Source organism: Erithacus rubecula (assembly GCF_903797595.1).
Source record: "Erithacus rubecula genome assembly, chromosome: 24".
NCBI lineage: Eukaryota > Metazoa > Chordata > Aves > Passeriformes > Muscicapidae > Erithacus > Erithacus rubecula.
Genome location: NC_136676.1, coordinates 38,885 through 62,197, shown reverse-complemented (window position 1 = coordinate 62,197; position 23,313 = coordinate 38,885). Strand labels below are relative to the sequence as shown.

The following is a 23,313-nucleotide window of genomic DNA, read 5'->3' as shown; positions in this document are numbered from 1 at the left end:
ATGGTACCCCTGAAAGAATTGATTCAGACAATGGGACTCATTTCAAAAATAGCCTTATAAACACCTGGGCTAAAGAACATGGCATCGAGTGGGTGTACCATATTCCCTACCATGCACCAGCAGCTGGGAAAGTCGAACGGTGCAATGGTCTGCTTAAAACCACCTTAAAGGCACTGGGTGGGGGGACTTTCAAGAACTGGGAGATCAATCTACCAAAGGCCACATGGTTAGTGAATACCTGAGGTTCCACTAACCGAGCAGGCCCTGACCAGTCAGAGCCCTTGGGAGCAGCAGATGGAGATAAGGTTCCAGTGGTACACTTGAGAGGCATGTTAGGGAAAACTGTCTGGGTGAACTCTGCTTCCAGCAAAGACAATCCTGTTCATGGGGTGGTTTTCGCTCAAGGACCAGGTTGCACTTGGTGGGTGATGCAAAAGGATGGAGAGACCCGATGCATACCCCAAGGGGACTTTGTTCTAGGGTGAACTATATATGATACTGTGCCCGTAACTACATGTATGTATATAATTTAAAGGTTTCAATATGATGTAGCATGATGGCATGGAAAAATTTGGGGTGGATAATGTTCAGGGTTGAGTGTTTTTCTGTTACTGTGTCAATTTTAAGAATTTTTCCCATTATCATGCCAATGGAGCTGGCCGGGTTACACCCAGGGTCCCTGATGGGTCCAGACAAAAGGGGGTGGGTGGGGACGGCCCCCGGAGGGGCCTCTGAGGCTTCCAGGAGGGCACTCGCATTTCCGGCGAGCTGGGAGGAGGACGCGCGGGATTGTTCAGCCACGTGACCGAGCACAGGAGAGCCAGACCCTCTGCGATCACCTGCCCTGCATCTGCCCCGTTTCCAGCCTCCTGCCTCTGCGGACACAGCTGATCCCCCGGACACACACGGTGAGCGAGGAGCCGCCGCCCTCGGTGAGGGTGAGCCCGTTCCTGCCCGAGACCGGTGTGGCCGCTGCTGCCCCTCCCCCCTCCCTCCTGCCTTCGTTCCCGTCTGCCCTCTGGCAAATCCGGGCTCTGGACTAAGCACAGAGACAGCATGCTTGCATCTAAAGGGACTGACACCGAGTTATCTATTTCGTTCTGCTAGCAATTTTAACTGTTATTGTTTTCTGTTTGTATAGTTAGATATATTAGTAAAAGAGCTGTTATTCCCACCCCCCCTTATCTCTGCCTCAGAGTCCTTGATTCAAACAATTGTAATACTTGGGGGAGGGGAGTGGAACCAAAGTCTCTATTCCAAAAAGGGAAACTTCTGCCCCTACTGGCAGACACCTGTCCTTTCAAACCAGGACACTGGCCAAGCTCTATCTCCACAAATCAAAAATATTCCTGGAGGTAAGACAATAGGTGTATTTGCAGACACTGAAATGTTGGCAGATGTGTAATTACACCATTGTGAGGCATTTTGATATACTGGAAGGGTTGTATTTACCAACACCGTGTAATTAAATCCTGGTCGTCGTTAAGGACCTACCAGAGTAATTAAAGATCACACAGGCATTGGCTCAAACTGATCCAAGTAATTCCAACTCTTGGGGTTCTAATGCTGCATGCCCCAAGTAAGGCATCCATTGATCCCAAGAATCAACATTATTTTTTGGACCCGTAGTGTTGCAGGTTGGAATGTTCCTGGGGCATGGCCAAGTGTCAAGAGGTACCAACTAAACAGGTGGAAAAAGGATTTCCTGGTGATGCTAAGGATAGGCAGATGGCATCTTGTCCAGTTTTGTTTGCCAAAGTAACCCAGATATTAGTTTTAGGTTGTGTTGGGGCCTGTACTAGTACCCATGCCTGTATTGGGAGGATGCTAAGAATTATTACTCACAAGATTAGGTCATCGGTGCCTCCTAACAACAGCATCCCACTCCTCCTCTCTTATAATATGGTGTCATGAAATGCCTATATCTCTAGAACAGATGACCCTGAGTGCTACGGTAGCAAGGTAGCACTTGATCTGTTTGATAGTGTGCAGAAGACACCAACATACTAACAATTGATATCTGTTTTCACGATTATCAAAAACAGCTCCTCGTGAACGATTCTCAGTTTCGTTTTGAGCGTCTCGCTGCCAGCTACTACTATTGAGGACCCACAAACATGGCCTGCATACAGGTTGCCACAACCGTGATTGATGTACTCAAAGTTTTTGTTTACACCCCCCACAACAGATTAACACCCAAGCACCACTCCCACACCCCTTAACACAGCTTAAACACCACCTTCTCCCAAGTCCAATACGGTCACAAACCTCCTTAAGGGTTCCTGATGAGCAAGTGTCTCTAAATCAAGAAAGGTTTTCCACTCAGTCCTCTTCCTTAGAAGGCTCTGGAGTTGGAGCACCAGCGGCTGTACTGCTAGATAGTCCCTCAGGCGTTCTCTCTCTTGATGTGTTGGGAGTGGAGCTATCTTCAGCCGGGGTTTTCGTGGTGTTGTCATCAGTCACTTGCTGTAGTTGGTTTTGTACTAAAAGGTGGGCTTGCTCAAGACTTTTCCTTTTTAGCGGCCACTGCCCTATTGGGAAGTCCAAGTAGTGGCCGCCATCAAAAAGGGCCATTGTCCATGCGTAGCACCAGTCCCATTTGAGCAAGCACATCTCGCCTGATTAATGCTTGCACTCCAGTAGGGAGGTCCATTACTGTCACTACAGTTGATACTGTATTTTGTTCAATAGTAATGGATACTGGTTCACAACTTTTCTGGACCCGTCCTGCTCCACCGACCCCCCTCAACTGCCTCCAAGCAGTTTTGCAGAGGCCAAGTAGATGGCCAGTGACACCGGGCAATAATTGTAATGTCCGCACCAGTGTCCAATAAGGCTTGAAGCCATTTTTCTTGAGAGCCATGCCATAAGATAACTTCAACTACCGAATGTTGTTCCATTGTGAGGGTCAGTAGTACCAAGCCCCCTGTAGATCCAAATCCACCAGCTCCTCGCACAGGTCCTTGTGCCTCCTTTATCAGTTGCTGCTATTGGACCAGCTGAGCTATACGGCTTCCTGGAGGAATACTGATAGGAGGAAAACATGGATGAGCCATGACCATAATTTCCCCTGTATAGTTCGCATCGATAACTCCAGGTTCCACAGTCAAACCCTGTAAGGTGGTTGAGGGCCTACCCAACAACAAAGCCCCATAAGATTGTCCATTTAACATTAAAGGTCCACACACTCCAGTAGGGATTTTTACCGGCTTTGTATCCTTTAAAACAATGTCTATTGCAGCTGCCAAGTCCAAGCCGAGGCTGCCTCTTGTGGCTGGCCAGAGCTCGCTGGCTGGGAGTAGGGAGGGGCCTCCTGGAATGCCTGGGAGGTGTGGGCTGCAACTTGTGTCTTGGCGCAGGGTTCCTTTGCGCTTGCCTGGGAGTTTTTTGTCTTCCATCTGTAGGCTTCATTTGAATGAGAGTCGAGCTGACAGATACGACACCACACATTTGTAATCTGACACTACCGGTGTAGGTGGCCGGACTGACCACATCGGAAGCAGTTACGAGTTGAACGAGGCTTGCCAGCACTCTGGGAGTCAGGAGGTTTTAGTGGTGCCAGTGCAGCAGCTTGGTTCTGAGACTCCAGCACAGCAGCAAAGGCTTGACTCTGAGACTGCCCCTCTTTTAAGGTTGATGTCAAATTATTTACTGCCTCAACTAACACAGCCTGAGTTCCCTGAGGGATTTTACTCATACGTTCTAAAAGCTCTACTACTTCCCAATTGCCTGGTAAAGTAGCTATCACTGATTTTACCTGGGGATTGCTATTCTGAGTAATACACTCTTTAAGCTGAGCCCCCTGCATAAACAGCGGTAACCCTGATCTTTCTAATGCTGCAGTAAGTTTGTCAACAAAACTAGAAAAAGGCTCCTGTGTGTCTTGTCTAATGTTCATATAAGATGGTAATTCCCCTCGTTCTGGTCTAACCTTATAATATGCAACCCGAGCTAATCACATTGCCTCTTTTATGACATCTGGCCCCAATAAAGCTTGATTCTCGGGTGTGGCAAATCTACCAATCACCATAAACTGTTCTAATGTGATCCCATGAAGTGGATCATTCTGTGCTCTCTGAATAAGTGCAGCATCCTGACAAAGACCCTGGAAGTGAGCCTGCCATAGCATAAATTGTGAGCTTGTCATAATTAGTTTGAAAACATTTTTTACATCCTCTTGCGTCAATAACCCTGATCCCCAAATATAATTAAGCACTTGCTTTGTTGGTTCCCCATGCATGCCAGCTTCATTAACTGTACTATGAAGCTGCATTAACAATTTCCAATCTAAAGGAGTTATTGTTGCTTCCATTCTATTTTCCCCAGCTGGGGTAAATGTAACTGGAAATGCTTGCTGTCTTGCACTCGGCTCCTGTAATTTTGCCACATAATCCTTTTCTCCCATCGCTATTGCTTCCTTCATAATCTCTTCCCATTCCACTCTACCCTTGATTTTCCCTCTGCTTTTTGGCACCTTAGTATCACTGGAATGTGCCACTGCTTTTTCTAACTCAGCTGTCTTCTTTGAAGGCAGCTCTTCCTGCTGTGTTAACAGCAGGGGGGAAGAGGGCACTGCTTCAGAGACAGATTAAGGAGCTAATAAATCTCGCTGTGTAGTTGGTGCTTGAGTAAGATTTTCTCCTCCAAAAACATGCATCCCTGGCTGTGTAGCAGGGGGTTTATCTTGTCCTGTGGTGGATAGCATAGTGGGCGGTTTGCCATCCAAATGCATAGAGGCAACAGCAGCAATATTTTTCTCTGCCTTATATGCCTCTAAGCAATTGATTATGACCCGCCAGGGCTGAGACAACTTTTTCCCTACCTTATCCTTATCTATAACTGCTCTATACAAACAATCCCCTAGATTTTGCTACTCCTCAATTTTGAAAAATCATCTCGGTTGGTAAAAAAGCACTTTTCTTTACCATAGTCTAACAGCTTAGGTAAATCCTATTTAAGATCAAGCTCTACCTTTTGCTTTTCTAAAAAGCATTTAAATAAATCATATGCTGCTTGCTTATCCATATCCCTCCCTTTTTTTCGAAAGTACGAAAGGGGCAATCCAGCAATTTAAGCCGATTGCCTGTTAACGTGCGTGCATGGCAGCCTTTGATCGGCGGCGTAACCGGGACGGCGAGCTTCCTTTATCGGGAGTGGCTCAGGCACGGGATCTGTTAGTATGCCAGCATACAGAGATCCTTGCCCTCCAAGAGCTGCTACTTGGTGCTTGCTCGCTCGCTTACCTCTGGTGGTGGGTCGGTGCAGAGGTGCAGAGCTGCAGGGTCCCTGTTCTGGCCGCCACTTGCAGAGGAATTTCGGTGAGGGAAATATGCAACCAATCAGTATGATTGATAAAGCATAGTTCTATTTATTGAAGGCACCATCTACATTTATAATCCAAAATATAATGACTTAAGCATATTTGCCATTATTTCATTAGTTTTAGGTACATACACCTCTCCTACTATTGGCTCTTGCAAGCGTGAGACCACCCCTTCTACTTTTTTTAGCTAAGTCTGTATATGTGCTTTTTAGCAGCAAGCCTACTGCACCTACCCTCTATATAGCAACAAACTAGCCATCTCTTCCTTCTCTCATATCCTCTAGCTGCAGTAGTATCAATTTTATGAATAGGCTGCTATAGCCTGACCTTGCTAATACATGCAGTTTAGCAGCTAGATTCTTGCCCTGAATCCTCAGACAAGCCATTTTCACGGCCTGCTAATAAGGCCCTCAGCTGAGCTATGTCCGTTGCTTGCTAACCAAGCATCAATACTTCTGCTCCTGAAATAACCACACAACAAAGACTGATGCAAATGATAATCTATTTTAACTGTTTCCCTTCTGTGTCTAATTATTAGTCTTTATATGATACTTGGTTGTGTAAGATACTATTCTTTTAAGATGTTTATTGTTATTATGTTTATTGTTGAGGGTTGGGGCTTGTTCTCTTACTGTCTCAGTTTAAAGAGTTTTTCCCATTATTATGCTAAGGGAACCTGCTGGGTTTCACTCAGGCTCTTTTCAGAAATCTGATTTGTGAGATCCCCAGGAGGGAACCTTCACTATGTCTGCCCAGGAAAGGAACAATAACCAGGGCTAGAGGGGCCCTGCCTCTAGCCAGGGAGAGGCATGGGATGACAGGATCTATTGGATAGTGTGGGTGCGATGGCCTGGCACATCAAAGCTACAGAAACATAAAGTGCTAGTTGATACTGGTTCACAATACACCCTAATACCACCGGAACATGTGGGGAAAGAACCTGTTTCCATTGTTTGTGGTGACAGGGAGATCACAAGAATTGACTTTGCTGGGAGATGAGGTGAGCATGAAAGGGAAATGGTGGCAGAAACATCCAATTGTAACTGGCCCAGGGGCACCGTGCATTCTAGGCATAGACTTCCTCAGGAACGGCTACTACAAAGACCCAAAGGGGTTCAGGTGGGCTTTTGGAATAGCTACTGTAGCAACAGAGAGCATTAAACAGTTGAACACCTTGCCTGGACTATCAGCAAACCCCTCTGCAGTAGGACTCCTGAAAATTACAGAGCAACAGGTGCCAATTGTCACCTTGACAGTGCACTGCCGGCAGTACCGGACAAATCGAGATGCTGTGATCCCCATCCACAAGATGATCCATGAGCTGGAGAGCCAAGGGGTGGTCAGCAAGAGCCACTCATCCTTCAGCAGTCCCATCTGGCCTGTGCAGAAATCTGATGGAGAATGGAGACTGACTGTGGACTATCGTGCCTTGAATGAAGTGACTCCACCTCTGAGCGCTGCCGTGCTGAATATGCTGGAACTCCAGTAGGAGCTGGAGTCCAAGGCAGCAAGGTGGTATGCCACCAATGACATTGCAAATGCATTCTTCTCCATTCCTGTGGCAGCAGAGTGCAGGACTCAGTTTGCTTTCACCTGGAGAGGCGTGCAGTACACCTGGAAACGACTGCCCCAGGGGTGGAAGTACAGCCCCACTATCTGCCATGGACTGATCCAGGCTCCACTGGAGAAGGGTGAGGCTCCAGAACATTTGCAGTACATCGATGACATCATTGTGTGGGGGAACACAGCAATGGAGGTATTTGAGAAAGGAGAGAAAATCATCTAGATTTTGCTTGGAGCCGGTTTTGCCATTAAAAAGAGCAAAGTCAGAGGACCTGCCCGAGAGATCCAGTTCGTGGGTGTAAAGTGGCAGGATGGATGGCACCAGGTCCCCTCTGAGGTTATCAATAAAATCACTGCAATATCTGCACCAACAAGCAAGAAGGAAGCACAAGCTTTACGAGGTGCCATAGGCTTTTGGAGAATGTACATCCCCGAGTACAGTCAGATTGTGAGCCCTCTCCCTGGTCACCTGTAAGAAGAATGATTTCCACTGGGGCCCTGAACAACAGCAAGCCTTTGCCCAGATCAAACAGGAAATCGCTCATGCAGTAGTCCTTGGCCCAGTCAGGACAGGACCAGAGGTAAAGAATGTGCTCTACTCTGCAGCCGGGAACCATGGTCTGTCCTGGAGCCTTTGGCAGAAGGTGTCTGGTGAGACCCGAGGCCAACCCCTGGGATTCTGGAGCAGAAGCTACAAAGGGTCTGAAGCCAATTACACTCCCACACAGAAGGAAATCCTGGCTGCCTGTGAGGGAGTTCAAGCTGCCTCAGAGGTGATTGGCACAGAAACACAGCTTCTCCTGGCACCCCGACTGCCAGTGCTGGGGTGGATGTTCAAAGGAAAGGTTCCCTCTACCCACCATGCCACCGATGCCACATGGAGCAAGTGGATTGCCCTCATCACGCAGCGCGCCCGTATTGGCAACCCAAATCGCCCTGGGATTTTGGAGATAATTACTAACTGGCCAGAAGGTGAAGATTTTGGTCTTGCTGATGAAAAGGAGCAGAAAGAAGTGACCCGGGCTGAAGAAGCTCCACTGTACAACCAGCTGCCAGCAGACGAAACATGCTATGCCCTTTTCATCGATGGTTCCTGCAGGATTGTGGGGATGAACCGCAAGTGGAAAGCTGCCGTATGGAGCCCCACACGACAGGCTGCACAAGCTACCGAAGAAGGTGGATCGAGTCAACTTGCTGAACTCAAAGCTGTTCAGCTGGCCTTGGACATTGCTGAGAGAGAGAAATGGCCAAAGCTCTACCTTTACACTGATTCGTGGATGGTAGCCAATGCTCTGTGGGGGTGGCTGGAAAGGTGGAAAAAGGCTGACTGGCAACATAGAGGAAAACCAATCTGGGCTGCTGATGAGTGGAAAAACATTGCCACTCGGGTAGAGAAGCTCCCCGTGAAAGTCCGTCATGTGGATGCCCATGTTCCCAAGAGTCGGGCTAATGAAAAACATAGGCACAACGAGCAGGTAGATCAGGCTGCTCAGATAGAGGTCTCAAAGACAGACTTAGATTGGCAACACCAGGGAGAACTGTTCCTGGCTCGATGGGCCCACGATGCCTCAGGTCTTCAGGGCAGAGACGCCATCCACAAGTGGGCATGAGACCAAGGGGTGGATCTAACCATGGACAGCATCTCTCAGGTTATCCATGATTGTGAGATGTGTGCTGCCATCAAGCAAACCAAGCAGGTGAAGCCCCTCTAGTATGGGGGGCGATGGTCCAAATATAAGTATGGAGAGGCCTGGCAGATTGACTACATCACACTGCCTCAGACCCGCCAAGGCAAGCGCTACGTGCTGACCATGGTAGAAGCCACCACTGGATGTTTGGAGACCTACGCTGTGCCCCACGCCACTGCTCGGAACACCATCCTGGGCCTGGAAAAGCAAGTGCTCTGGAGGCATGGTACCCCTGAGAGGATTGAGTCAGACAACAGGACTCAAAAAATAAATTTAAAAAATAGCCTTATAAGCACCTGGCTAGAGAACATGGCATTGAGTGGGTGTACCATTCCCTACCATGCACGAGTGGCTGGGAAAGCCGAACGGTGCAATGGTCTGCTTAAAACCACCTTAAAGGCACTTGGTGAGGGGACTTTCAACTGGGAGATCAATCTACCAAAGGCCACATGGTTAGTCAATAGACAAGGTTCCACTAACCGAGCAGGCCCTGCCCAATCTGATCCCCTGGGAACACCAGATGGAGATAAGGTTCCAGTGGTACACCTGAGAGGCATGTTAGGAAAAACTGTTTCGGTGAACTCTGCCTCCAGCAAAGACAATCCTGTTAATGGGATGGTTTTCGCTCAAGACTCAGTCTGCACTTGGTGAGTGATGCAAAATGATGGAGAGACCCGATGCATACCCCAAGGAGACCTTGTTCTAGGGTGAACTATGATACTGTGCCGGTTTCTGTAACTGCATGTATGTATATGATTTTAAAGCTTTAATTTGATGTAGTACGTTGGCATGGGAAAAATTTGGGGTGGATAATGCTGAGGGTTGAGGTTTGTTCTCTTACTGTCCCAGCTTAAAGAATTTTTCCCATTATTATGCTAAGGGAGCCTGCCGGGTTACACCCAGGCTCTTTTCAGAACTCTAGAGAAAGGGGTAGGTGGGGGCTGGCTTCCAGGGGGCTGCTCTCTCACCAGCGAGCTCTGAGCAGGAGTACTGCCGTCTCCAGCCCACGGGGTCAGAACGCCGGGAAACCAGGTACTCTGCTGTGGAACACTGATCTGCATCTGCTCCGTTCCAGCCTCCTACCTGTAAGACCACAACTGACCACCAGGACTCAAACAGTGAGTGGGGAGCTGTTCCTCCACCCTGCTCCCACCTGAGACACAGTGCGGCTGCTACCGCCTCCCTTGCCTCCCTGCTCCCATCTGCCACCTCCACAGCTGTGCAGGCCCTACCCCACCTTCACCACTGGGACTGAGTGCAGGCAGTGCGGCTGGATAAAGGACTGGAACTGAGTTATGTGTATTGTTTGGTCGTTAATTTTCATAGCTGCTGTTTTCTGTTTGTCCGGTTAGATATATTAATAAAGAGCTGTTATTCCTACCCCCTTATCTCTGCCTGAGAGTTCCTGATTCAATAATTATAATGCTTGGGAGGAAGGGGGCTTACATTCTCTGTTTCAGAGAGGAGCTTTTGCCTTTATTGGCAGACACTCGTTCTTCAAACCAGGACATTTATTATTAAGTATGCATTTACTATTATATATTTTTCTAGTGTTAGAGATTAGTTATCGTTACACACTTATCTATCATTAAATACTTACTGCCAGTCAATATTTAGAATAGAGATTCGACAAGGTAGAGGCCTTGTCGAACCTCCAAAGGGAGGAAATTGATGCCTTAAGTCTTAAGTTTTTCTGTTCTACTTTGGTAGCTTTTAGTTTTGTATTAATGGTTACCAGGGTCTTTTCACAGGGTGGTGAAGACAAAACAGTCCTATTCCAGCTAGAGACTCAAGGACAATCCCTTCAAACTTCAGGCCCTAAGCATAAAGAATATGGAAAGAAGACGGCGAGCAAGAAAGTAAGCAAGGAGGATGCAACTTCATATTTTGACGCTATTAATTGGACAGCTGAATTCTGTATGCAAATGCACTAAACTTATAAAAATGGGAGATCTGGTGACCAAGCCCTCTTTTGCTTCCATCTTGGTCATCTGGGCAGGGCCACAACTGTGGCACTGGTACTGCCAGGGTGCTGCCTTTGAAGGCCCCTTTATAAGTACCCACATTATTCGTCTTAACTTTGTCTGGACTCTGTTCCAGCTCCTCTAGGCGTCACAGCCAGATGTCTTCCCAACATGGATCACTGGGAATGTGGGACACCAGATGTCTCTCCAGCATGGGTCCTCTGATAGGGGATGGAGTTTGAGCAGAGGATGAAATTCTTCCTGGATGGGGCACTTGCAGAGCTTCATTACCGGTGTCTCCACTGGTGTTGATTCAAAACTGAGCTGGTCCTGAAGCACTTCCCACACTCAGGACACTGGTAGGGCTTCTCCCCAGTGTGGATGCGTTGGTGCCTGATGAGGTGGGAGCTGTACCTGAAGCCCTTCTTGCAGTCGGGGCAGCGGAAGGGCCTCTCATCTGTGTGAATCCGCTCATGTATGAGGAGAAGGGAGCTGGTCTGAAAACCCTTCCCACATTTGGGACACTCATAGGGCCGCTCCCCAGTGTGGATCTTCAGGTGGGAGGTGAGGTGAGAGCTCCGGCTGAAGCTCAGGCCACATTCCCCACACTCGAAGGGTCGTTCCCCAGTGTGGATGCGATGGTGGATGATCAGTCCAGGGCTGTCTCTGAAGCCCTTCCCACACTCAGGACACTCATAGGGCTTCTCTCCAGTGTGGATCATCTGGTGGCGGATCAGGCGGGACCTCCAGCTGAAGCTCTTCCCACACTCCAAGCACTTGTGGGGCTTCTTGTCATCGATAAGCTGCTCATGGACCACCACCTCCGAGCTCTGGCTGAAGCTCTGTCCATCTTCCTGGCCCAGGCTGGCTTTTTTCTCTTCAGAGCATCCTGGGCTGGACTTGGAGCCTCTCCTCGTATGGGATCGCCGCAGCTTTTCCTCTGCACTGGATTCCTGCGCTGTGGAGCCACTCCAAACAGCCTCTTCCACAAGGTTCTGCTGTGGGGATTTGACCTCTCTGGTCCCCATCCTCAGCTCCTTGTCTGGGGGAGGAAGGACAAGGAGAGGATGGGATTTGCCTCCGTGCCAGAGGGAAGGGAAGGAGATCCCCCCAGTCCATCCCCGGCAGGACAGTGTTGGCAGCGGGGTGTCCTGCAGCCGGGCCATGCTGGGCTGGGAGATGGAGCAGGACAGAGCAGGAAAGGGGCAGGGACTTCCTCCTCACCTGCCTGGATGTTCTGGGGTCTCTTCTTTCTTGCAGCCTCCTCCTCCATCTGGCCAAGGGTTGGGAATGGGAAATTCTGGTTTGGGGAGGAAACCAGATATGAGAACCTTGGGTTTGAAGGCTCCCCTGCCTATGTCAATGTCTAGGAGTCAGCATTGTGTGTCCATAAAAATCTACTCTGAAAATCCCTCCCAGGAGTTTCCCATCTCTAGTGTATCCATTCTGGGGTTCTGGGATTTCTCCCTGTCCAGAATGCTGGGAGTCTGTGCTGGTTTTGCACGGAAGTCACCTAAGAGGAGGGAGGAGGAGCACAGACACACACAGAGGGTTTTTTTTTTCTCTATGAGAACTTCCTTTGTGAGTTTCTGGGACCAATTGGAAAGCTGATTTAATAACTGACAGCCTGGGAAACCAAATAAAAGTTTACTTCGCCTCCATGAATCACATTGGTAAAAGTGAAACTTTCTTTTGTCTTCCAGCTTCCAAAGAGGTAAGGCCAGCCAGCCTGGCTCGGCCCCCCTCCCCATGCTGCCTGGCAGGGCAGGGGTGGAGGAGCCACCAAGACCCCCCCATTTTCAGTTAGAGGCCCTGATGGCCAGGGGAAAGAGAAACCTTTGGTAAGATCCTAGTTTCTTCCCCCAATGTGGCCACAGCTCAGCCAGGGCCCTGCTGCCATCTTGGAAGCAGCCGTGGGGAGGTGAAGCCCCCAGCTGCCCACCCAGCTTGGGGGAAATGCAGCCGGGCTCTGTTCCAGCTGAGCCCTACCACGCACTCGCTTCCTGCAGTCCCATGGGGCTCCAAGATGGACTTGCCCGGCTCCCTTCACCTTCTGTGTGCAATTTAACCCTTTCAATGCTCAGATAAGACTGCAGACGTCCTGACCTCACTTGAATGAGAGGAATAAAGCAGAGTGTATACTAAAGTCAGTGAAGTCAGAGCCAAGTTTCCAGATGGGAAGAGATTGAGGAGATGCCGTGAAAAGATTGGCTGAAAAGAACCTTTTTGTAAGCTATGGGGTGAACTGGACTACACTGAGAATTCCTATAAATTGTGGAGAAAATACATTGGGGGGGAGTTGAAATGTTTGAGAAAAGGATCCTTTGCCCCGAGTCTCTGTTCTGGAGACTGGAAAGATGAACAGAGACATTTGATGAAAAAAAGAGATGAAAGAGAACTTTTATTTTTGAACAGCTTGTCCTAAAAATTAATACCCCAAGTCTTTGACAAAACCCGTAACACAGCTCTGGAAAGACTGTAAAGATGGGAGAAGTTTCGTGATTTGCAGATTTTCCCAGGTGGATGCAAATTGTGAGAGTGTGGACACAAGAGAACTTTATTCTTCTCTTGGAACAGAACCCTATGGCCAAAACAAGAAGGAACTTCTCTCTCTAGAGTGAACTGAAATGATTATTTAAGTGAAAGACTCACTGAAGTGTGTCTGTATGTTGTTAAGAAATATGGAAGGGGGGGAAGTGATCTTGAAATCTTATTCTGAATTTCTTATTTTCTCTGTGTTATTAATAACTTTATTCTCTATACCCTTTAAAGTTTTAGGCCTGCCTTATTTTTGCTCCTAAATCCTATCTCAAAGAGAAAATTGAGTATAGTGAAATTGGCAAACCTAAATTAAACCAAGACAGAGTCCCAGGAATCTGAAAAGCTCCCCCCTCTTCAGTCTCCCCACTTAGGGACACCAGGGGCTATGGGGGCCCCACAGTCCTTTCTCCCTTTATTCTCTGCTTTGGGGTGCAGGTGGTCCAAGGAATTCCCCCCTGCCCCTCTCCACGCTGTTGAGGATCCCGTGAATGGCAGTGCTCCCCCTCTCTGGGCTCCCCACTTTGGGGTCCTGGGGGACACAGGGCTCTGCTCCTCCACGCTGCCTCTGCTAGCAGCCACCACTGGGACACCCCAATGTCCCACCAAGAGGCATCTTCTGCTCAGTTTTGGAGTTCTTCAAGGTGAAAACTTCCCACCCAAAAAAACCCAACCCAGGGACCTGCCAGGATACCTGGGCCGAGCTCCCCCTCCCCAGTCCCTTTTGGGATGGGGGGATGGGTGATGCTCCCTCAGGTAAGGGGCTGTGAACTCAGCTCGACCTCTTCCTTACTTCTCCATTTATTGATCTTCCTTTGTCCCTCCCCTTCCTCCTCCTCCTCTTCCATCCCTCCTCCCTAACCCCACCTCCTCCTACTTTCATCCTTTCTGGCTCTCCTTCTCCATCCCTCCTCCATCCTAATCCCACCTCTTTCTCCTACTTCCATCCCTTCTCACTCTCCTCCTTCATCCCTCCTCTTCCACCCCTTCTCCTCCTCCTCCCCAGGAGCAGTGACACCCTCAGTGCCCCATTGCTCAAGCCCTCACAGCCTGTGGCTGGAGCAGGGATGGAGCTGGGACAGGTTGGAATGTGCAGTGTGGGGCTCTGGGCTGCTCTCACCTGCTGGGGCTGGGGGGTACCCGGCCCAGGGAAAAGAAGAGGCAAACTGGGAAAACTGGGGGGCTGCACATCCAAACTGAGGCTTGTTGGGCACCCTGCGTGGGGACTTCCAGTCCTTGGGGCTCCTCTCAGGAGCCTGGAGATCCACGGGGGGATCCCATCAGTGGCATCACTTGGAGTGATTGAATTATACTGGGATCATACTGGGAACAGCTTGGACCATGCTTCAGGACACTACAATCACACTGAGAGAGACTGGGATCATACTGGGAATGAGTAGGAACTTGTGGGGGCAATTGAGACCATGTTGTGGGCAAATGGGATATACTGAGAGTGACTGGGGTCATGCTGAGGGTGACCACAAGCAGTTGTGAGCAACTGGGATCATGCTACAAGCAACTGGGAGGAACAGGGAGGGTCTCCTTGCATGCTGGGGGTGATGGAAAGCAATAGGGTTTATATTGGGATGAACTGGGCCCATACTGGAGACTGGCATCATACTGTATCACACTGGCAGCAACTGGGACTTCACTGACAGTGTGTCTGTGAGCACCTGGAATCACATCTGGGATGACTGGGATTATCCTGGATGTGAGTGGAACCATACTGGGAGTGACTATGAGTCCTATTGGGATCGTCCTGAGAGCTACTGAGATTGTAGTGGGTGTGAATGGATCCTGACTGGGGATTACTAGGAGCTACTGGGCCCATGTTGGGAGGAAAATAGGGATTTATTGGGAGCAACTGGGAGCAACTGGAAAGTACTGGAACCATGCTGAGGGGACTGAGACAACAACTGGAGCAACTCAGATCACACTGGGACCAACTGGGACTATACTGGGGTGACTGGAACTACATTGGGAACAGCTGGGATCAACTGGGAGTGACTGGGACCATGTTGAGAGGGACTGGGACTATTCTAGGGACAAGTGGGATCATACTGGAAGGAACTGGGAACAACTGGAACTATTCTGGCTGAAACTGGGATCATATTGGGATCACAGTGGGAGCAGCTGGGTCCATGCTGGGTGAGACAGGGATCACACTGAGGGTGACTGGAATCATACTGGGATGGACTGTGAGCAACTGGAATCATGCTGAAAGCAACTGGGAAGAAGTGGGAGTGACTGGGAGCATGCTGGGGGTGACTGGGATATACTGGGAGTGACTGGGAGTTACTGGAATAAGAATGTCAAGTGACTGGGATAATATTGGGACTGGCTAAAATCATACTGAGATTCCAGTGAGTGTGACTGGACCCTGACTGGGTGTTACTGGGAGCTCCAAGGCCCATGCCAGGAGACAACTGCACACTCACTGGGAGGAATGGGGAGCAACTGGGAATGACAGGATGCATGCCAGGGACAACTGGAATGTACTGGGAGTGACTAGGATAAAACTGGGGGCACCTGAACGACACTGAGGTAACTGGAAGTGCCTGAGAAAGACTATGAGAATGTTCAGGGCAACTGGGATATACTGGGAGTGTCTGAGACCATGCGGGTGGGGACTGGGACCACACTGGGAATCTCCTGGGGGCAACTGAGACCACACTGGGGACAAGTGTGAGTGACTGGGTCCCTGCTGACGGAGGCTGGCATCATAGTGGGAGTTACTGGGATTATATTAGGGACAACCGAGAAAACTGAGACCATACTGGATGAAAGTGAGAGCGACTGGGAGCAACTGGAACTCTGCTGGGGGCAAATTGCATCGTAATAGGGAATGACTGGGAGCGACTGGGCTCATACTGGGAGCTACAGGGATCAGCCAGGGGGTGAGGAGAAGTGACAAGGATCATACTGGGATAGACTGGGCTCGTACTAGGAGCAGCCACTGGTGGCACCGGGAGCCCCGAACCCCTTTCCCGGCCGTGCCGCCCCTCCAGCCCCAGCACCCCCGCCGGGGTCCCGGCAATCCCAGGGGTCCCTCCCCCCCCTCCCGGGGTCCTCGCCTTGGGGTTCTGGGGCTCTCCTCCCTCTGGGGTCCTGCTCAGGGAAGCCGTGGCTCTCCCGGGGCTCCCCCAAACCGGTGTCCCCCCGCCGATGCCGCCGGCCCCGCGCGGTCCCCACGGGGCCCCGGCAGAGCTCGCAGGGCCCGGCCCGGGAAGCCCAACAACCACCGCGGGGAGACCCGCATCCCCCCGCCCCCCGCGGGGCTCTGCTGCACCCACCGGGACCCCCAAAAATACCTCCCCGATGTCCCCCCAAGGGCCATCTGCGGCTCGGCTCTGGGGCCATGCAAGCCGCAAACATCTCCCCGCTCCAAAAGCCCTAAACTCCCGGGATATTTGGGGCGAGCTCCCCCTCCCCTGCACCTGCTGGGTGGGGGGCGATGGTCCCGCGGGGCTGGGAGTTCAGGGAGCGCTGGAGCCGCGCTGCTGCTTCTCTCCTCCGGCTTCTGCTGCCGCTCCGCCTCTTCCTTACTCCTCTTCCTGCTCCTGACGCCCTTCCGGATCCCACGGCCCCGTTCTCACTCCTTCCTCCTCCTGCCCGTTCCCGAGCCCTCGCAGCCTTCGGCAGGAGCGGGTATGAAGCCGGGACAGGTTGGGATGGGCAGCGCGGAGCTCTAGGCTGCTGCCACCCGCTGTGAACCCGGCCCCAGGAAAAGGAGAGGGAAACTGGGACAACTGGGGGCTGCACATCCAAACTGGGGCTTGCTGGGCACCCTGCGTGGGCACTTCCAGCCCTTGGCCGGAGCCTGGAGATCCGGGAGGGGGAAGGCAGAGACAGGGAGTGGCATCACTGGGAGTGACTGGGCTGGACTGGGATTGTACTGAGATCATACTGGCAGTGACTGGGGATTCTACTGGGATTGTACTGACGTTAAACTGGGAGCAGCTGGGCCTATGGTGGGGGAGGCTGCAGTCACACTGAAGGAGTCGGGGATCATACTGGGATCATACTGGGAGTGAGCAGGAGCCTGGAGGGGCAATTGAAACCTTCTTGGGTGCAAGTGGGATATACTGGGAGTGATTGGGGTCATTCTAAGGGTGTCCAGGATCAGCTGTTAACAACTGGAATCATGGTAGGAGCAACTGGGAAAAACTAGGATTGATTGGGTGAATGCTGGGAGTGATTAGAAGCCACTGTGCTTATACTGGGATGAAGTGAGATCATGCTAGAGGTGACTGGAATCATACTAGCAGTGCATGGACTACACTGAGGCTCACTGGGAATGGTTGTGAGCAAATAAGATCATACTGGAAGGAACTGGGTGTGACTGGGAATATGCTGGCTGGGACTGAGAGAGGCTGAGAGTGACTGGAACCAAAGTGAGGGTGAAACCATGTGGGGTGTGAGCAAATCATAAAGCTTGGCACTGCGGAAAATTCTTGGGAAGCATGGAAAAACTTAGATTACACACCATCTCAGTACAGGAAAAACATCCTGTTTCTTTGAAGGTTGCAGACCTTTAGAAAACTAATAAACTGTCTGGCTGATGGATTTATTACTATTGTAAGTCAGACTGATAGTGCTGTAGATTAAATTAGCGTATGTAGTTTGATAACCAAGATGCCTTGGCAAGAGCAAACAGAGCAAAAACTCTGAAGATTACAAGAAGATTGGCTGATGGGAAAGAAGATTTTACTAAATAGAAATGTAAAGTTTGTCTGTGTAATGTTTAACTAAATGGTTGCTGTATAAAATTATCTGCCTTCCTGTATATGGTATATAAGCATATGTAACTCACAGTAAAATCTGAATTCTGATAATGAATCAGTCCCTCTCTCAATCGTTGATAATTGATACTCCCTTGAGAGGAGAAAAACCAGCCTAGCTGGCAGCATCAATGAGCCCCTGGAACTGAGAAGTGTTGGTGAGAGAACCGCGTCTGGGCCCACATTACCTGTCTGCTGTGACATCACAGGTGAGGTGGGGGAACTGAACTATGGGTCCAACAAGAGAGTATTTGGCTGTATGGCCTGGCCAAGAGACAGAATTACAAATGTTTCCTGTATGGAGGGCAGCTCAGCAGGCAGCTCAGCCAACTGTATGCAATCCTTTTGCCTCCACTGCAGCATGTTTTATTATTTTTCTTTTTTTTTTTTTTTTGGGTGGGGGGGGGTTGGGGGAGGGAAGTGTTTTCTGTTTGGAAATTAGCATTTTTGCTTTTAATTCTGAATCCAGAACACTGAAAATCCAGATGTTGTTGCTAGAAGAATTTAGGCAGCTGGCATCTAAACTCTGACACCAACAGCTCTGCTCCATATGGCTCAGCTTCAGCACCAGACAATTGTAACAAGTAAGGAGAACAAACAATCCATCAAGCCTAATTAATTTCTTCTTTTTTACGGGAAGCAATTTATACCACATGAAGACACATTGTTCCCAGTGACTTCTCCTCAGGAGCATTTCTTCCAGCCTGACTTGCAGCAGAAATACTGCTATGATTTTCTTTGCAAAACATTCAGAGTTCTGTTGGAACAATAAATTATTGAATACTTCTTCATTTTGGATAGAATGCACAAATTAACCCCATGGTTCAGTGAGCAGTGGGGGCCGACTGGGGCTGTTGCAGCTCCAGCACAGCAGCTCAGGTGCTCAAAGGCAAAATGTCCTGGTAAGAGGCTCGATCTGTGCCAGGGAAGGTTCAGGTTGGATATCAGGAGGAATTTCTTCATGAAAAGCGTTGGAAGGGGCTGTCCAGGGATGTGGTGGAGTTCCCATCCCTAAGAGGTGTCCAAGGAAGGGCTGGACAGGGCACTCAGTTGGGGAAAAGGTGAGGATCAGGGACAGATTATCATTTCTCTACCCCACCAAATTGGACAATCAGGCACAATGTTTTCTCACGATCTTTCATCACTTTATACAAGAGATTGGGCTCACCTGGGACTGACACTGGCAGAGGGAATTGTACTATTTGATGAAACAATTTTAATAAAAGACATGCTTCCTCCTCCATAGGAGGAAGAAAACCACTACTAAGCAGGATGTTCTTCAGCATACTTAAGTGTGGCAGTGTGCATACTAGGAATTTCACAGGCTTCATACCCATTTTGTTACCAAAAAAAGTCACAGAATTCCTTACCTGCAACAAATGACTGCTTTACAGGAGAGTGCCAAGTCCAGAAAGCTCTGCCTGACTTCAAATGAAAGGGCATACTTAAGCGTGTGGCCATCAATAATCAGGGCAATAACATTTTCCTTGCCCAGTCACTCCCCCAGACGATGTTGAGTCAGAGAAGCTCTTGTTGCCTGAAGAAAAAAAAAGAAAGAGAATGTTTCTTCCTAATACAAGAAAAGTCCCTTCAAAGTAGAACAGGGTATCTCCAGACTGTAGTACACACGCACCCAAGCTGGCACAGACATGAGCTAATGTGTTAAAAATATCTTATGCAGATATACTGACTTGTGTCACAAATCAGCAAAAGCTGCCTCTGCTTGCCTAGGAATGTGTCTTGTTTCAGAGCAGACTCCAGCTCTTTACCACACAGTCCTGCATGAAGGATGTGCCCAAAGCAGTTGTGATAAAACCTTCCCAACTGTAGCCCAAATACATCAACTTTGCTGGCTATACAGGTGGGAAAAGAATCAGGCCACTTTCACACAAAGGGGAAGGGTGGGGGGGAAAAGAGGAAACATTGCTTTGCAGTTCATTTTCTCTCACCCCACTCATCAGTATGGTAATAAAAACAAACTCACCCTGATTCACTAGAAAAATAGCCCCAAACTGGAGGCAAACTTACAGATTAAGTTAATGAGTGTGACAGAGAACACAATTCAGCCATTTCAGACACAGATTACTTTTTGCACCTTCTTCTTTAAAATTACAACTGCATAATTCTCTGTTTCCCCATTAAAATGTGAGAGATTTTATTTATGGCTTCATGGTATGCTTTATTTACATTGTACCTGAAAGCAGATGACTGTGCTTAAACCATTACAGACCAGTCCTGGAAAAACAAGGGTGAGTCTTCTGGGAAGAAAGCTGTTTTGTCTAGTTCGACACTACTCGGCAGTGACAACTGCAGAAACAGAAACTCCAAGGATGGTATAACAAATACAGTTTGGGTAATTATCTTGGGTTGCAATATAGGATGTGGCCAGAAATGTGTATTCTATCACCATCTGTTGAAGCCGGCTGGGGTAGTGATTCCTTACCTCTGTGGCACATATTATATGCTAATGGGCCATCTTTAAGAGTAAGTGGAGCAAGCATCTTTATCTTTTTCACAACCCATCCTCTCTCCAGGAAGATATCATCTGCTGCTGGCCTACTGAGTCCCACCGTATGACTGATAAAATTACATCATCCCACTGGGATATGCTCCAGCCAGGGGAAGGAGCCAAGCCTTTCCTACCTAGATAAGAACTTGAGACTTTGGACATCAAGTTACTTTCTCTCCACTGGATTCCAGAGGAAAATCGGACCTTTCCACATCATCTCTGGACCTTCAGAAGAAAACTGCACCACATGCCCTGTCTCTAGAATCCATAGCCAACCAAAGTGTTGTGCTCCAAAATCTTGCATTTGCAGGTTTCTGGTGTCTCCAGCATTGCTTTCAAAGCAAAACAGCAAGAAGGCAAACTGTGGGTAGCTAACGATACCGTAGAGTGCGTAAAGCTTGCCGAGTCTTAGGTCTTTGAGATAAGGTCAGTTAGGAATGACTGTGATGTAGAACCAGTGCAACACAGAAAAAGGGAATGTATAAGGAAAGGAATTAATAATATATGTGAGCATCTTGGGTTGTTTCTTTCCATTTTCATTTCACTTCTGGAAAGCTGTTCTGCTTTTCCAAGAATTTTCTCCACAGTGATGTTTGTTCTTTTCAATAACGTTACTGGACAACGGGCTCCTGTCACAAGACATGCCACCAACTGCAGCTTCTCTTGGCTTTCCACACTGTGCATTGCAGCAAAGCAGGACAAAAGTTTTGAGAACTTGACAGCTTGTTCTTCCTTTTGCTGGTGGGCTGGGGAGTTGTGCTGTGCGTAAGGTTCTCCTTGCTGCTGTTCCAACCTAAGAAAACAGGAGGTGGTACCAGGCAGGACTAGTTAGGGAATACAAACATGGCTGAATTGAAAGAAAGAATCTCCAGGGCCTGCATCCAGAAGTGGAGAGTTGTGTGATAATCATTCCAGCCTCTCAGCGGACATCTTGAAAATGATCTGGAATGTGAAAACAGTCTGACAGAGAAAGTTTGTATCTGAGTTCAGTGTAGATGATTCCACTTGTGGTGCATTGGTGCATAAATCAAGAGTACAATCCATTCATGAAAAGCACCAGAACAAGCTGGACCTCTCAGAGTAGCCAACTAAAAGAATCTGAAAAGGAGAAATGCAGAGGATGACTTGGTTAACCTTGCCTGGAAGAAGGGTAATTTTTTCTAATAATTACTAATCCATTCCCTTGGCTTTTGGCTTTCTTAGCAAGGGTGGGACTGGGGGCAGGAAATGGACACGGGGGACAGGGAATGGACACAGGGGACAGCAAAGGCCTTGGGGCTGCAGGGATGTTCACGCTGGGGCAGTGCCAGCACAGAGCTTCAGATCGCAATTAACCCCAAGGGAAATGCTGGGGAAAGGCTCTATTTCAGCCTTTCTTTACTCCTTGCTATGAAGGGTCTGAAATAAAAGGGGAACAAAGAGGGCCTGACTTCTACTTTTGACGGAGCACCATGCCTGGGGCTGTGAGGTGCCATGAGGGGCAATGGGGGGCCATGGGGACCTGTGAGGGGCAATGAGGGCCCATTAGGGTCTGTGAGAGGCTTTGGGAGGCCAGGCAGCTCATAGAACCAGGGGTCCATTGTGATACTGTGGAACCAAGGAGATTGTTGTCGACAGTACAGAACCTCGTGTTGCTTAAGGCCTGAGTGCTCTTGGGCCGGGCATAGCCCTGGGTGTGGCAGTGCCGGGGCTGCAGCAGGGACAGGCCATGGGCACTGCTGGGGCAGCGCTGATGCCTCAGGGCAGGGCCTGGGGGCTCCAGGCTCCTTGCCCAGGCTCTCTCCAGAACACTTGGCCAGGCTCATGCTGAGCAGAGAAGATCCCTGTGAGCAGCCCCAGGCTGGCTGTGGGCAGGCTGAGGGCAAACAGCATGGCTGGTGCTCTGCAAGGTCCTTGCAAGGGGGAGACCCTGGCAAGGAGCAGCAGAGCAGGGGCCGATCCATCTCCACTGCGCTGGACAGCCCAGGGCAGCGTCCCAGAGCGTCCTCATGCACCTGCTAGCAACATCCCCCCTCTGCAGCTCTGGCCTCTCCCCCAGCTCACACAGGTGCCACATCCTTGCAGGCACAGACATGGCAGGACTGGCTCAGGAACCCCTGTTTGCATTGCACAGAGCAGGCGTCAGCACCCCCATGGTGCTGCTGTGGGGAGATGGAGCTGAGTGAGCACAAATGCCACCAGGAAGAGTTGGGGAACAGGAGGGAAACCACTCAGGTTTGTAGTGGCCTCTGCAGTTAGCCAGAAAGTTTGTTCCCATAAGCTGTGAGTTTCGTGTCCCACTGCAGGTGTTGTTGCTCAAGAATCAGGGCTGACTGGCAGCCAGTCCCAAACTGCCCATAGCATTTCCTTTGCTTTAACTTTGCTTGCTTTCCCCTTCCTGGTTCACATTTCTTTCTGTTGTCCACCCCTGTTCCCTCCACTACAAACAGCCCACCTCTGTTTGCCCTTTCCTCTCTGGCCCAACTCCCCATTTCAGTTCATGAGCTGGCACCATTGGAACCTCCCTTGGGGTGCAGGATCCTACAAGTGCTGCAGGAATTGTCTGCAGGGTGCTGCAGTGTCTCATGCTGCTCCCTTGCCAGAGGCACCACAGGCCAGGGGGGCACATCTGGGCTGCTGTGTCTGGGTGTGGGGCTCCCTGTTCTGGGCAGTGAGGAGGGGCTGGAGAGCTCTGCAGGACTGACAGGATGGGCTTTGGGGGCAATGCAGAGAAGCTGAGGGACCTGGACCTTCTGAAGAGGAGGCCCCACTTTGGCCACAACAATCCCTGCAGTGCTGCATGCTGGGGACAGAGTAGCTGGACTGCAGTCAGGCAGAAAGGGACCTGCAGGGACTGATGGACAGCAGGCTGGAAATGAAACAGCAGTGTGCCCAGGCGGCCAAGAATTTCAATGACACCTGGCCTGAATCAGGAATAGTGTGGCCAGCAGGACCAGGGCAGTGATTC

At 49.7% G+C, this 23,313-nt stretch overlaps 1 protein-coding gene and 1 long non-coding RNA gene across 3 annotated transcripts in view; both read right to left on the bottom strand.

The window, feature by feature from the left end:
• The window catches only part of LOC306812130, a 108,230-nt gene extending 92,492 nt beyond the window's left edge, over positions 1 to 15,738 (bottom strand). Inside the window, exon 1 of the long non-coding RNA XR_013776800.1 lies at positions 15,667 to 15,738. This is a non-coding gene — a long non-coding RNA (uncharacterized lncRNA). The remainder of the gene's footprint in view (positions 1 to 15,666) is intronic.
• Positions 1 to 19,334, bottom strand: part of LOC306812126 (uncharacterized protein) — a 112,556-nt gene extending 93,222 nt beyond the window's left edge. Inside the window, exons 1-3 of one of the 2 annotated variants that reach the window (XM_079326407.1) lie at positions 16,514 to 16,605; positions 11,763 to 11,838; positions 10,813 to 11,580 (exon numbers count right to left, since the gene is read on the bottom strand). In XM_079326407.1, the coding sequence (XP_079182533.1) occupies positions 10,826 to 11,580; positions 11,763 to 11,811 (804 nt within the window). In that variant the 5' untranslated portion in view covers positions 11,812 to 11,838; positions 16,514 to 16,605 and the 3' untranslated portion in view covers positions 10,813 to 10,825. Of the gene's footprint in view, positions 1 to 9,000; positions 11,581 to 11,762; positions 11,839 to 16,513; positions 16,606 to 19,227 lie in introns of those variants that run through there. The other variant, XM_079326406.1, reaches the window with a different exon arrangement.
• Between the last annotated feature and the right edge of the window lie 3,979 nt (positions 19,335 to 23,313).